The 13,412-nt window shown below is 43.8% G+C and overlaps 1 protein-coding gene across 1 annotated transcript; it reads left to right on the top strand.

The window, feature by feature from the left end:
* Positions 1-597: 597 nt before the first annotated feature.
* Positions 598-12,669, top strand: LOC139574742 (stanniocalcin-2-like). Its single transcript, XM_071399593.1, has 4 exons — positions 598-936; positions 7,870-8,012; positions 11,170-11,381; positions 11,652-12,669. Exons 1-4 carry the CDS (start codon positions 798-800, stop codon positions 12,016-12,018), a joined length of 861 nt encoding a protein of 286 aa, XP_071255694.1. The 5' UTR covers positions 598-797; the 3' UTR covers positions 12,019-12,669.
* The last annotated feature ends 743 nt before the right edge of the window (positions 12,670-13,412 follow it).

Raw genomic sequence — 13,412 nt, 5'->3', positions numbered from 1 at the left:
GTGGATAGTGCAACTGCAATAAACAACAAAATCATAAATATAAACATGTAATAACACAGCAAATATATTACAGTGCAAATACAGTAAGGCTAGTGCTGGGAATATATACCAATCAATACACTGTTTCCTCATATGTTGTAGGAAAATATGTTTGCCAATAATGTTTTCCCTTGTATCCACCAATATGTTATTCAAAGTATTACCTAAATCTAACCACAACAGATGTGACCAGTAAATATCATTAAATGTTATTACATTGTAGGCTAATAGCTGTTGGCATGCCAACATGATTCTGACAGTCTGTTTACATCTGCTGCAAATTTCTTTCCGTCCGATGCAAGGAACAACAAGAGACACAGGTTTCTTAGCCAAACACTAGCAAATAACCACCTACTCATAGACCCTTTTTTTTTTACAAGAGCTTTTATGGAAATACGGGACTTTCACTGGACACTCCCCTCTCAACCTTGGACTTGGAAGTCTGCGTCTCTGATTGGTCGCTGAGCTTGGCTGACAACACCTGCTTGACTCCATCTAAATTGACGACCCGCCCTGGCTCTGGGAAATATAGGCAGCATCCCTGCGGTCCCAGCGTTCACTCTCTCTCTCTCTCTCTACGCTGCCTGCCTGAATACAGTCTACAGCAGAGTGCAACGAGTTACCACAGACAGACAGAGAGCAGACTGGCTGGTTGGACCGGTGCGTTTCCGATACAACACTGCATCGTTGTTTCAGAGCAGAGAGAAGGCAGATTATAACACAGGTACCTACTGGTGTTCGCAGATAGAGAGGCAGAAATGTTGGTCAAATTTGCAATAGCGCTGCTGGTTTTGTCAGTTTTGGAGCAAGTGGTGGGATTGGATAATATCGATGTTCATGACAACCCGTCAGAGAAACCGGCCAGCCAGAAAGGACGTATGTCTCTGCAGAACACAGGTAAGAAAGAGCCCACAGAGACGTGCTCACACACACCCACGAAGATAGAAAGATAAATATATATATATATATATATATAATGCAGACTTACTTGGTATGGGAAGTGGCTCGATGTTGAAATGATGTGTTATCAGAATACAGATCAGTGGGATAAATATGCGCGAGTGGTACCGCATGCTTGTGTGTGCACGTGCTCTCCGCGCTGTGGATATTAGAGCGAAGAACACGTTCGCTCTCTCTCCATTCATCTGTTTCTTGACCGACATACTGGTTTTATCATGGATGAGATTACCGTTTCAGATTATCCACAAAGTGCATATATTGCAAATACAGGGAGACAGAAATTCAATATGTTAGTAAACTGTTAATAGATAGACACAAGATTAGTCATGATAGACGGTGTATATGGCAGCGCCTCTAGGTATATGTGATTACGTTTTTTTCTGGGTATGCTCGATACAACGTGATTGGTTCAAAGTTAGTCAACATCCAGCCGATCCATTGACAACGAGTATGCCTTTTGCATTTAAATTAAACAAATTTGGCAAAATTACTTAGCCTATGAGCAGGCTACCACATATGAGTGATTGTCATGTGGTTGAAATAGAGGCGACACTGTAATCAGTGGCCATCGTCATTCAGGGCAGGCCCCACCTGTTTAGCTATAAAAAAAATAATAATAATGTTGTTGCCTGTTTTGCATGTTATTTTTGCATTAATACATGTCATATATCAGTTTATAAGCAATGTAATAAAAAAAAGTAGTTATTAAAGCCGCTTACAAACATGGTCTCTTTTTTGCTTTCTTGAGTCAGGCAGCTCCAAAATGCAGGTGTTTCAGCCTAGCTCAGTGCTTTCTGTGGTGGTGGGGCAGCCAACGGAAAATACAGAGTGTAGTGGTTGGTAATATTCTCTAGTTTCGCTGTGATTGGCTCTCTGTTCTGTCACTCATGGGGACACTACGTCGCCTCAATCTACAGGGAGAGCTAAAAAGTAAAGCCCAATGGGTGCTGCCATAGATTTACAGTAGAAGTGCCCATCCAGGAAGGCTCAAGGTCATTGTCCACAGATAAGATGACATGAAATTTAAATCATTTTTTAAATTTAGCAAGTCAGTTAAGAACAAATTCTTATTTACAATGACGGCCTACCCAGGCCAAACCTGGACGACACTGGGCCAATTGTGCGCCATCCTATGGGACTCCCAATCATGGTCGGATGTGATACAGCCTGGATCACGTTATATCTACCGTAGCTTTGATTGGACTGATCATGTCAATATCATACTTTCAAAATCGTAGCTAGACAAGCAGTCATCATGAATCACTTTGACAATCTACTGGCAAATCCTTCTCAATCCTTGTCATATGAAGAGAAATTATAGATAACACGTATCGGTGCTCATCGGCCATTGGACATAAACATTACACAACAAGTTGGAAATCGCAAATTCAACATTGAGTTGTTTGGAAGGAATCAGTGGCTTACTGCAAGTGTTGCAAAGCAATCACTAGCCTGCTATTCAGTGGAGTGGGTGTGTGGTCCAAGTCTGGGTTTAAGGGTCTCTTTTCCAAGCTTAAAAGGATAAACATTCATACGCAATGTCACACGTGTAGAGAGGAGTAGGCAGGAGGCAGGAGGCAGTCGCAGAACTACTGAGTTTTTTAAAGCACCATATATAAAAGCGGGATGAAACCCAAAGTGCTAAATAATAAAGTACTCATGAAATAGTAGGAGAGATTCCTCTCAGGAAAACAAACAACATTTACAAAGACAAATGACAGAGGGAGTATATATACAGTGATTGAGTGGGGATTGGAACCAGGTGTGTGTAATGATGACGAGACAAATCCGGGGTTGATGAGTGAAGAGCGTTTGCCAGCAGCTAGAAGGCCGGAAATGCCGAACGCCTGAGCTGGACAGGAGGGGGAGCCAAAGTGAAGGCTGGTGTGACACGCAACACCATTGGCCAGAAAAGGTTGAATACATTGACCATGCTGTCAATCCAGCATGACTTCTGTCGCGTTCAAAACAACTGGGAAATCTCAGACTTCAGTGAGTTCAAGACAACTGGGAATGGTCATCCAACTCGGAATTCCAAGTCGAGAACTCAGGCCTCTTTCTAGAGCTATGACCTGAAGATCACTGACGTCATGATTCAACCTAGTTTTTTTTCCTGAGTTCCCAGTTGTCTTGAAAGCACCATAAATCCAGAGAATCCCAGACTTTGATGATAAAGTCTCATGACAAAATTTGCCCACAAGAAGGACTACTGTGCCACCTTCCTGTTCAAGTGGGCACAGCACAACGGTGAGTCCATAAATGTCTTGTATGCTGCTGCATAAATATTGTAATATGCCAGGGAGATATGTATACTGTAGCTAAGAAAGTAATACTAAATGTATGTTGTGTAGTAAGCTGGTAGTAACCCATGTGTCCTTGATAATTTGGTCCCTTTCCCCTCTTAATTTCATCTATGTTCTGACTTGGTGGTGCACATGTAGCCCATAGCCTGTTTTAGAGAAATGTCATCAAATATTGTAAGAACTTTCATTCTTTGCTAATATGACCCCTTTATTTATCCTGCGGTTCTGACTTGGTATAGAGGGAGAATACTGTAAAAACGTCCCATGTTCTGAATTCTGTCACTGTACATTTCAAAAGTGCTGAACAAATAGTTATATTGACTACGTCCATCTTAGCTCTCTCATTAATGTCTTAATAATCTAAATTTCAGATTGCCTCTTATCCGCTCATCATTCCCTTATGCCATAGTTTGTACATCTCAATTGTCAGTAGAAACCACATTGTTTAAGCAAGTCAGGTATATCAGCTATGGTTTTTAGAAAGCTAGTAAATGAGGCTGAATGAACTGTTTCGCTGCCAGACAAGGCTCCGCTGATAGCCAGGTGTAGAGGTGGTAAGGATTCACTCCATGGTGCTGGAAAGAAAGCTCTGTTGTTGGGACAGCTTTATGTAGGCCCTAACAGTTTGTGGGCACCACTTGTCACCGTTATAGTGCAATTCATGTATTTCTTTAGTGTCGCGTAGTTGCATTGCTGGAAGGTATCTAAAACATGTTTGTTTTTTTGCGCCACCTAGATTTACATGCTAAAATCACCACTGACTGTAATGGACAACTGTAATTTTAGGTATTATCAACAGTAAAAAAAAACTCTGAAATGTTTAACTGTAGCATACTATAAATTATGGTGCATTATGGGAAAATAGTATATTTGTATATTCTTTTTGGGGGGGGGATGTTATATTTCATATGGTACTGAAATTCCACCCAACAGAATACAGTGCCTTACTGTATCTTTGGAGCACCAGAAACCCTTTGACCACTAGTGGGTTCATGGTGTTGTAGTTTCTGGCTCATTAATATATTTTAAGGCTGCCTTGTAAGATGCTATATTTGTTGCACCTGCGAGTGAGAACGCTGTACCAATTTAACTCCTATGTGGTTATAGTGCCCCATCAATTTAAAATGTATAGGGGCCAGATTAGTGCGGCAGCAAGTCTTGAATTAAATGGTTGAGCATTTTGCCATGTCCATTTGGTCTGTTTTTCCCTGTACTTTCTGCCAGTTTGAAAGCCTTTCTTAAGGCCTCAAGAAGTGCAAGTGATATAAAACACCAAATATTAATTAATGTGTACACGCATTATCAAGCAGCCAACCTGCTTGCACCAATCCCTTGTAATTACAGTAACATTCTGTGAAATACAAACCCCTCCCCTTAATTCGTTCAGATTATGGTAGCATTTACTAATTTACATTCCAAACCAGGTGGTTCGAGCCCTGAATCCTGATTGGCTGACAGCCGTGGTATATCAGACCATATACCATGGGTATGATAAAAACATTCATTTTTTACCAGTTTATAATGGCAATAAGGTCCCTCGGAGGTTTGTTGTGGTAGATGGCCGATATACGCCAGCTAAGGGCTGTATCCAGGCACTCCGCTTTGTGTCGTGTGTAAGAACAATTTAGCCGTGGTATATTGGCCATATAGCACACCCCCTCGGGCTTTATTACTTAAGTATAATACAGTCAATTTTACGCTGTTGTAATATGAAATACAGAATTTTACTCGCCACTGAGTTACCTGTAAGATACTGTGAAATTCATGGCAACCTCTTTAAGGCTTGCACACATCGCACTGAATGTGGAACTAGTGTTCATCTGCCGAACATTCCGCGCGCTGTGTTTTAGGGACCACCGGCTGTAGACGCCTGACTGCCGACATTTTTAACACGATTCTACATGTAAAATCGGTTCGCAATTTACGTTCAGAGATGTTAAGTACTCTCGTCCAGCAAACACTATTAGTGTATGTGCCCTTACAGTGTACTCCAGGCTTGAACTGCTGGTTGTTAGGCTCCTACAACGCATGTTGATAGGGAATGATGCAATCGCCTCATGCAGGGCTGTTTCAGCATTCTTAACAGGAATCTTAGGAAAGGGCTACAGTCTATTTACAATAACCAATATTATGAAATACTTCTCTCCATTAATCAATATAGAAATCATGAGAATGTAAGGGTTTAAATCCTTGTAGTTGCAGGGACAGCTCTGACGCAGCTCTGCACAGTAGAGTCCCTCAGTCAGTCAGTCTCACACCACTGTGTAATTCAATGCACGTTGCGGCCAGCTCGTACGATCCACGCACATTCCGGTGTAAACGCCAACACAAGCACTCGCTGCCGACAGCGGCTCACTTTTCCTGCAGCGCACCAAAGTTCAACCCAATGCCCACATCCCTTACACCCCCCCCCCCATCTCACACAGACACACAACCCCCCCCCCCCAACAGAGCAGTGCTTGTTGACGAGCATAATTTCTCAAATAAATCTACTGCGTTAATTCGTTATTTACTCTGACCGGAGGGCTCGTGAGATTAATCTGCCTAGGCTATCAAATATCACACTTACAGTGATCCGCTGTTGAAATGCTATAGGTCTATTAATTAATTCATATCTCCCATTAAGATATGCTGTATATCCAAGACTGTATATCCTACGTTTTTTTTCTCATGCTGACCCGTTCTCAACGGCCCATATGGAGTGTCATACCCGGTGTAGTTAGTGATTCTATCCCACGTGGACAGAACGCCTCAGTGACAGTGACTAGAGGGAGATGAATAACCCAATAACCCATATCCCAACTGATGGGACACACTCTCTCTGTGGTTCTTCAAGACTGATTACAGAAGTTATTAAAATAAATGTTTTGAACCTGTACAGTCCAAAATAAACACTTATAATAGGCCTACAGTGTGTGTAGCCTAACAGTGTGTCCATATATACTATATGTTACATAACCGTTTACATAAACTGAAAATAGCTGCTTTTCTCCTTTGGGAAGGCCTCTCTAAATATCCTACCATTTGGGGTTAACAGGCAGACTTTTCCCTCTCTCCTGGTCATTTCTTTTTGGTCCACTATCATTTGTTTTATTTCTGTCCTCCTTGGCTGCCACTCGTCAGACGTTGTATAACGTTGGCATTTCAGTCATTTAGCAGACGCTCTTATCCAGAGTGACTTACATTAGTGAGTGTATATATACATTTTCATAGTTAGTTTTCTTCATACTGGTCCCCCGTGGGAACCGAACCCTGGCGTTGCGAAGGCGCCATGCTCTACCAACTGAGTTACATGGACAGCAAGAGGCCCAAGGGTGGTGTCACCTGCCAACCTACTACAGCCCTGGACTGGACTGGTACACATATCTTCTCTTCTGTATATTTGGATATTCCGGTTTCAATGTAAACATCAACCACTGGTCTTACCAGAGTCATGTCACATTAGACTGCATTATGAAACATTTAATGTGTCCCACTCTATCCCCTATAGTGCACTATATAGGGAATAGGGTGCCATTTGGGACAGGACCAGTCACCAGTCCAGTCCATGTCCCCACAGCAGCCCAGCCAGGGAGTCACTTAGAAAGTTCCTGTGAAAAGCAGATGGGGGTCAAATATGTATACTGGCAACACAGACAGGAAATACTAATTATAGATAAACTAATACACAGTCAGTCTCATCTACATGATAGTTTAATACCAGGAGAACTGACACCTGTTGACTTCAACTCCGTAAAGGCACAATAGAGATAGATGCCTTGTGCGTTTGTATGTTCTCTAGTACCCAACGCTGTATCTGCAGTGCAGCATCCCCTCCTATCCTCACGGCAGGCAATGCAGATGTATTTTGACGCAGAATGACACAGTAATAATCTCTCTGTCACCCTGCATTCTTCTCTCTGTGAAGAGACATGTTGTTTTCTTGTCTTCTCCTCTCTCCACAGAGATGTTGTTTTCTTGTCTCTGGCACCGAAGCCTGGAGGCTGGTTTAGTATTCATCTACTATACTGACAGTAGAAAGAATGTGAATCCCAAATGGAACCCTATTTCCTATTATAGTGCACTACTTTGGACCAGGGTCCACATAGAAGCTGTCTGCCAGGAGAACTCAAATCCCAGCCTGGATGTCCAGACCAAACCACTCGTCATTTTCTTTCATCCCCAGCTGAATGATTCATGTTACTGATTGGCCAGAGAGTAACCTGGTGGGAAACGATGAAAACCTGAAACTTTTTTTTGTTATAAATGTTTTTGTTTGTTACACGTGGACAAAGAAACAAGGCGGGGACACAATACGGTCCCAAGGTGTTCTCTATATGAGAACACCCTCCGATTTGTAAGTCGCTCTGGATAAGAGCGTCTGCTAAATGACTTAAATGTAATGTAAATGAGAAAAGGATCCTAGAACTCTTACTCTAGCAGAACCTTAGGTTAAAAAGATGACAAGGGGGAAACGGCTCTGAGACTATGGCCTGTATCACTACATGTAATGGGGATAGAGGTTGATGCTTGATAGTAGACTGTAAATGTCAGTGACAACTCTCTCTCTCCATCTCTCTCCCTCCAGCTGAGATCCAGCACTGTCTGGTGAGTGCAGGAGACGTGGGCTGTGGTGTGTTTGAGTGTTTTGAGAACAACTCTTGTGAGATCAGAGGCCTGCAGGAGATCTGTCTGACCTTCCTACACAACGCCGGAAAGTTTGATTCCCAGGTAAGGCACTCTGTATGTTTGTGTGCTTAAGACTACATGTGTATGTGCGTACATGCGTATAAGTTAGTGCACACGTGGATTTATTGAGTTGTTTGCATCCGTAGCCAATGTGTGTGTACCCCAGTCCCCTTTCCTCTCCCACGGAGGTCAGGTCTCTGTGTATCAGGGCAGAGTGCTCCAGGTCCAGGGGTAGCCAGCTGGCACAATTCCCAGCCAGATCCCCTGTCAGACGGGTAGAACAGGCTTTGTCCCGGCCTCTCACTGGGCCATCAGACTGGGTCACAGAGGAATTAGTTCTAACCACCCTAGAACTAGAACACGTATGTTCATGTGTTAGCAGGTTTTTATTGGTTCACCACAATCAACCAATCCAATAATCCCCAGCTTCTAATTGGTCCATTCAACCCCTCTCCTGTCCCCTCCCTTGCAATTATTCCCAAGGTCGTTGCTGTAAATGAGAAGGTTTTCTCAGTCAATTTACCTGGTAAAATAAAGGTTAAATACAGTCATTAATGGTTGAGTGTTCAATATGCCTGTGTGTGTGTGTTTAGGGTTGAGTGTTCTATATGCCTGTATGTGTGTGTTTAGGGTTGAGTGTTCTATATGCCTGTATGTGTGTGTTTAGGGTTGAGTGTTTATATATGTCTGTGTGGGTTTAGGATTGAGTGTTCTATATGCCTGTATGTGTGTGTTTAGGGTTGAGTGTTTATATATGTCTGTGTGGGTTTAGGGTTGAGATTTATATATGTCTGTGTGTGTGTTTAGGGTTGAGTGTTCTATATGCCTGTATGTGTGGGTTTAGGGTTGAGTGTTTATATATGTCTGTGTGGGTTTAGGGTTGAGATTTCTATATGTCTGTGTGGGTTTAGGGTTGAGTGTTCTATATCTGTGGGTTTAGGGTTGAGTGTTCTAAACCTCAGCAAAAAAAGAAACTTCCTCTCACTGTCAACTGTGTTATTTTCAGCAAACTTAACATGTGTAAATATTTGTATGAACATAACAAGATTCAACAACTAAGACATAAACTGAACAAGTTCCACAGACATGTGACTAACAGAAATGGAATAATGTGTCCCTGAACAAAGGGGGGGTCAAAATCAAAAGTAACAGTCAGTGTCTGGTGTGGCCACCAGCTGCATTAAGTACTGCAGTGCATCTCCTCATGGACTGCACCAGATTTGCCAGTTCTTGCTGTGAGATGTTACCCCACTCTTCCACCAAGGCACCTGCAAGTTCCCGGACCTTTCTGCGGGGAATGGCCCTAGCCCTCACTCTCCAATCCAACAGGTCCCAGACGTGCTCAATGGGATTGAGATCCAGGCTCTTCGCTGGTCATGGCAGAACACTGACATTCCTGTCTTGCAGGAAATCACGCACAGAACGAGCAGTATGGCTGGTGGCATTGTCATGCTGGAGGGTCATGTCAGCATGAGCCTGCAGGAAGGGTACCACATGAGGGAGGAGGATGTCTTCCCTGTAACGCACAGCGTTGAGATTGCCTGCAATGACAACAAGCTCAGTCCGATGATGCTGTGACACACCGCCCCAGACCATAACGGACCCTCCACCTCCAAATCGATCCCGCTCCAGAGTACAGGCCTCGGTGTAATGCTCATTCCTTCGATGATAAACGCGAATCTGGCCATTACCCCTGGTGAGACAAAACCGCGACTTGTCAGTGAAGAGCACTTTTTGCCAGTCCTGTCTGGTCCAGCGACGGTGGGTTTGTGCCCATAGGTGACGTTGTTGCCGGTGATGTCTGGTGAGGACCTGCCTTACAACAGGCCTACAAGCCCTCAGTCCAGCCTCTCTCAGCCTATTGCAGACAGTCTGAGCACTGATGGAGGGATTGTGCGTTCCTGGTGTAACTCGGGCAGTTGTTGTTGCCATCCTGTACCTGTCCCGCAGGTGTGATGTTCGGATGTACCGATCCTGTGCAGGTGTTGTTACACGTGGTCTGCCACTGCGAGGACGATCTGCTGTCCGTCCTGTTTCCCTGTAGCTCTGTCTTAGGCGTCTCACAGTACGGACATTGCAATTTATTGCCCTGGCCACATCTACAGTCCTCATGCCTCCTTGCAGCATGCCTAAGGCACGTTCACGCAGATGAGCAGGGACCCTGGGCATCTTTCTTTTGGTGTTTTTTAGAGTCAGGAGAAAGGCCTCTTTTTAGTGTCCTAAGTTTTCATAACTGTGACCTTAATTGCCTACCGTCTGTAAGGTTATAGTGCCTTAACGACCGCTCCACAGGTGCGTGTTCATTCACATTGTTTATGGTTTTTATTTTATTTTAATGTATTTTTTATTTCACCTTTATTTAACCAGGTAGGCTAGTTGAGAACAAGTTCTCATTTACAACTGCGACCTGGCCAAGATAAAGCAAAGCAGTGCGACACAACACAGAGTTACACATGAAATAAACAAATGTACAGTCAATAACACAATAGAAAAGTCTATATACAGTGTGTGCAAATTAAGTAAGATTAGGGAGGTAAGGCAATAAATAGGCCATAGTGGAGAAATAATTACAATTTAGCAATTAAACACTGGAGAGATAGATGTGCAGAAGATGAATGTGCAAGTAGATACTGGGGTGCAAAGGAGAAGAAGAAAAACATAACAATATGGGGGTGAGGTAGTTGGGTGGGCTAATTACAGATGGGCTATGTACCGGTGCAATGATCTGTAAGCTGCAGATCATTGCACCTGGTTCATTGAACAAGCATGGGAAACAGTGTTTAAACACTTTACAATGAAGATATGTGAAGTTATTTGAATATTTAAGAATTATCTTTGAAAGACAGGGTCCTGAAAATTGACTTTTCTTTTTTTGCTGAGTTTATGTCTGTGTGGATTTAGGGTTGAGTGTTCTATAGGTCTGTGTGGGTTTAGGGTTGAGTGTTCTATAGGTCTGTGTGGATTTAAGGTTGAGTGTTCTATATGTCTGTGTGGGTTTAGGGTTGAGTGTTCTATAGGTCTGTGTGGATTTAAGATTGAGTGTTCTATAGGTCTGTGTGGATTTAAGGTTGAGTGTTCTATATGTCTGTGTGGGTTTTGGGTTGAGTGTTCTATAGGTCTGTGTGGGTTTAAGGTTGAGTGTTCTATAGGTCTGTGTGGGTTTATAGTTGAGTGTTCTATATCTACTGTGTGGGTTTAGGGTAAGTCATTCATCAAGGATGCTCTGAAGTGCATGGCCCACGGCCTGAGACACAAGTTCAGCTGCATCAGCAGGAAGTGCCTGGCCATTAAAGAGATGGTGTTCCAGCTGCAGAGAGAGTGCTACCTCAGACACAACCTGTGTTCTGCAGCCAAGGAGAACGTTGCTGTCATGGTGGAGATGATCCACTTCCAGGACCTCTTCCCTAAAGGGTGAGGATGGTGCATTCATCAGTGTCTTTCTCGGTCCGTCTCATCCCTTCTCTTTCCTAAAGGGTGAGGAGGACTATATCTCTCTTTATCTCTGACCCTTTGTCTCTCTTCCTCCCTCTGCCTCATTCTCTCTGCCTTCTCTACTCTTCTCTCTGCCTCTTCCCCTTTTAACTTACCTAGAAGGTCAACCACCCATACCAAGCTGTGGATGTCCAGCCCTATATTAGTACAATAGTATAATAATCCCATGATCTTTCTTCCCCCCCACAGGCCATATGTGGAGCTGGTTAACATCCTACTGAGCTGTGGGGAGGAGGTGAAGGAGGCCTTAACCAGGAGCGTCCGGCTGCAGTGTGAGCAGAACTGGGGGGCTCTCTGTGACAGCCTGAGTGTCTGCTCTTCCCTCACCCCTCCTCCCGGCCAGGCTCCCTCCTCTCCCGACCACCGCCGCCACGGGTCCCCCCACTCTGAGCCAGACCACCCCCGACCCCCCCGACAGGGGGACAAGGACAAGTCCAGTAAAGGAGGCTTCAATGTCCACCCCCGCAGCCGCAGCCAGGGTCCCCGCCGACAGAGCCCCGAGGCTGGGGTGGTGGCGGAGCAGGAAGACCCTGAGGCCACAGACATCCGGAGGTGAAAGAGACATTGGACCCTAACTATCCTGATTCTTCCCCCGACCGTGTCACCATCGCAGCCCCCCCCCACATACACACACAGACATATATTGTACATGCAAAAACACACATACACGCACATCTACACACCTACACACAGACTCTCTCTCTCTCCCGCTCCTCTGCAGTCATTCCAGCAGGTAACATGGTGTAACTCGTTCAGTTACTCCAGATTGTAGTCCACGATGTTGTTTCTGTTTATTATTGAAATATAATAAGTATTATTATCCAGGTTTTTTTATTTTAAGTGTTAGGACTTTTTTGGGCTCTAATATAGCGTTTCTCAAATCGTACTCACTGTAACATTTCATTATATTTGTATTATTTATTTTATTGTTTATGCAATGTTTAAATATCCAAATGTACATAGAAATATACTTATCTATATTTATACAGTACAAACATGTATAAATATAGTCACCATATGCAGTACTGATGTACTATACGATTATAGTACATGGTGTGTTCTGTCGTATACCCTACCATACCTCACGACCCAACACCACCCATAACCACCCATAGATATGTAACATTCAGCTTTGTTGTTTAAAAGTGGGAATGTGTTGTTAGTATTATAATTCTAGATACTTGATGATTAAATACAAACTTTACTGGTTTTGAAGTCCAGTTCTGGCACATATGACTTGTAGTGCATGAGGTTGGGTTACCATGGCAAAGTAAACAAACTGGTACATTCTCTGATGGCCAGCTTACATCGTTAGGATTCCTACTATTAGGGAGCCCAGGACACAGCGTCTGTCTGTAGCAGCACATTCATTGTGTGTCTCAAATAGCACCCTATTCCCTACAGAGTGCACTGCTTTTGACCAGGGCTGTATGGGCTATTTGGGATGCAGAAATAGCAGACATAGCTTAGGTCCTCTGACTTCAGCTAATGTGCAACCCCATGCATCCAGGTGCCTCAACATGCTGGTCTCTTCTGTTGTGACTCCTCTCTGTGACGCTGAGGTTTACTAGAGTTCACTCGACTGGGGTGACAATGTTGTACAATCAGTAAGTAGCACTAGGAAGATTCAAAAGGAGATTTTCAATTGATTTGGTTTAAAGATTAATTATTGAAACTTTTATTGGACTCAAAAGGTACAAATGTTACTGTTGTGGTAACGTACTCGCAGAGAGTCCTACGGACACGCTACAGACAGTCCGACAGACGGTCCTACAGACAGTCCGAACGACAGACACGCTACACAGTCCGAAAGACAGACACACTACAGACAGTCCGAAGACATGCTACAGACGGTCCTACAGACAGACACGCTACAGATGGTCCCACAGACATGCCACAGACGGTCCTGCAGACAGACACGCTACAGATGGTCCCACAGACATGCCACAG

This window comes from Salvelinus alpinus, chromosome 4 (assembly GCF_045679555.1).
Source record: "Salvelinus alpinus chromosome 4, SLU_Salpinus.1, whole genome shotgun sequence".
Lineage (NCBI taxonomy): Eukaryota > Metazoa > Chordata > Actinopteri > Salmoniformes > Salmonidae > Salvelinus > Salvelinus alpinus.
This window is presented reverse-complemented; position numbering and strand designations above follow the sequence as displayed.

Coding starts and splice junctions, on each gene's coding strand:
- LOC139574742 (XM_071399593.1), top strand. CDS start 798: ATGTTGGTCAAATTTGCAATAGCGCTGCTGGTTTTGTCAGTTTTGGAG. Junction 937..7,869: donor TATGTCTCTGCAGAACACAG/GTAAGAAAGAGC, acceptor CTCTCCCTCCAG/CTGAGATCCAGCACTGTCTG. Junction 11,382..11,651: donor CAGGACCTCTTCCCTAAAGG/GTGAGGATGGTG, acceptor TCCCCCCCACAG/GCCATATGTGGAGCTGGTTA.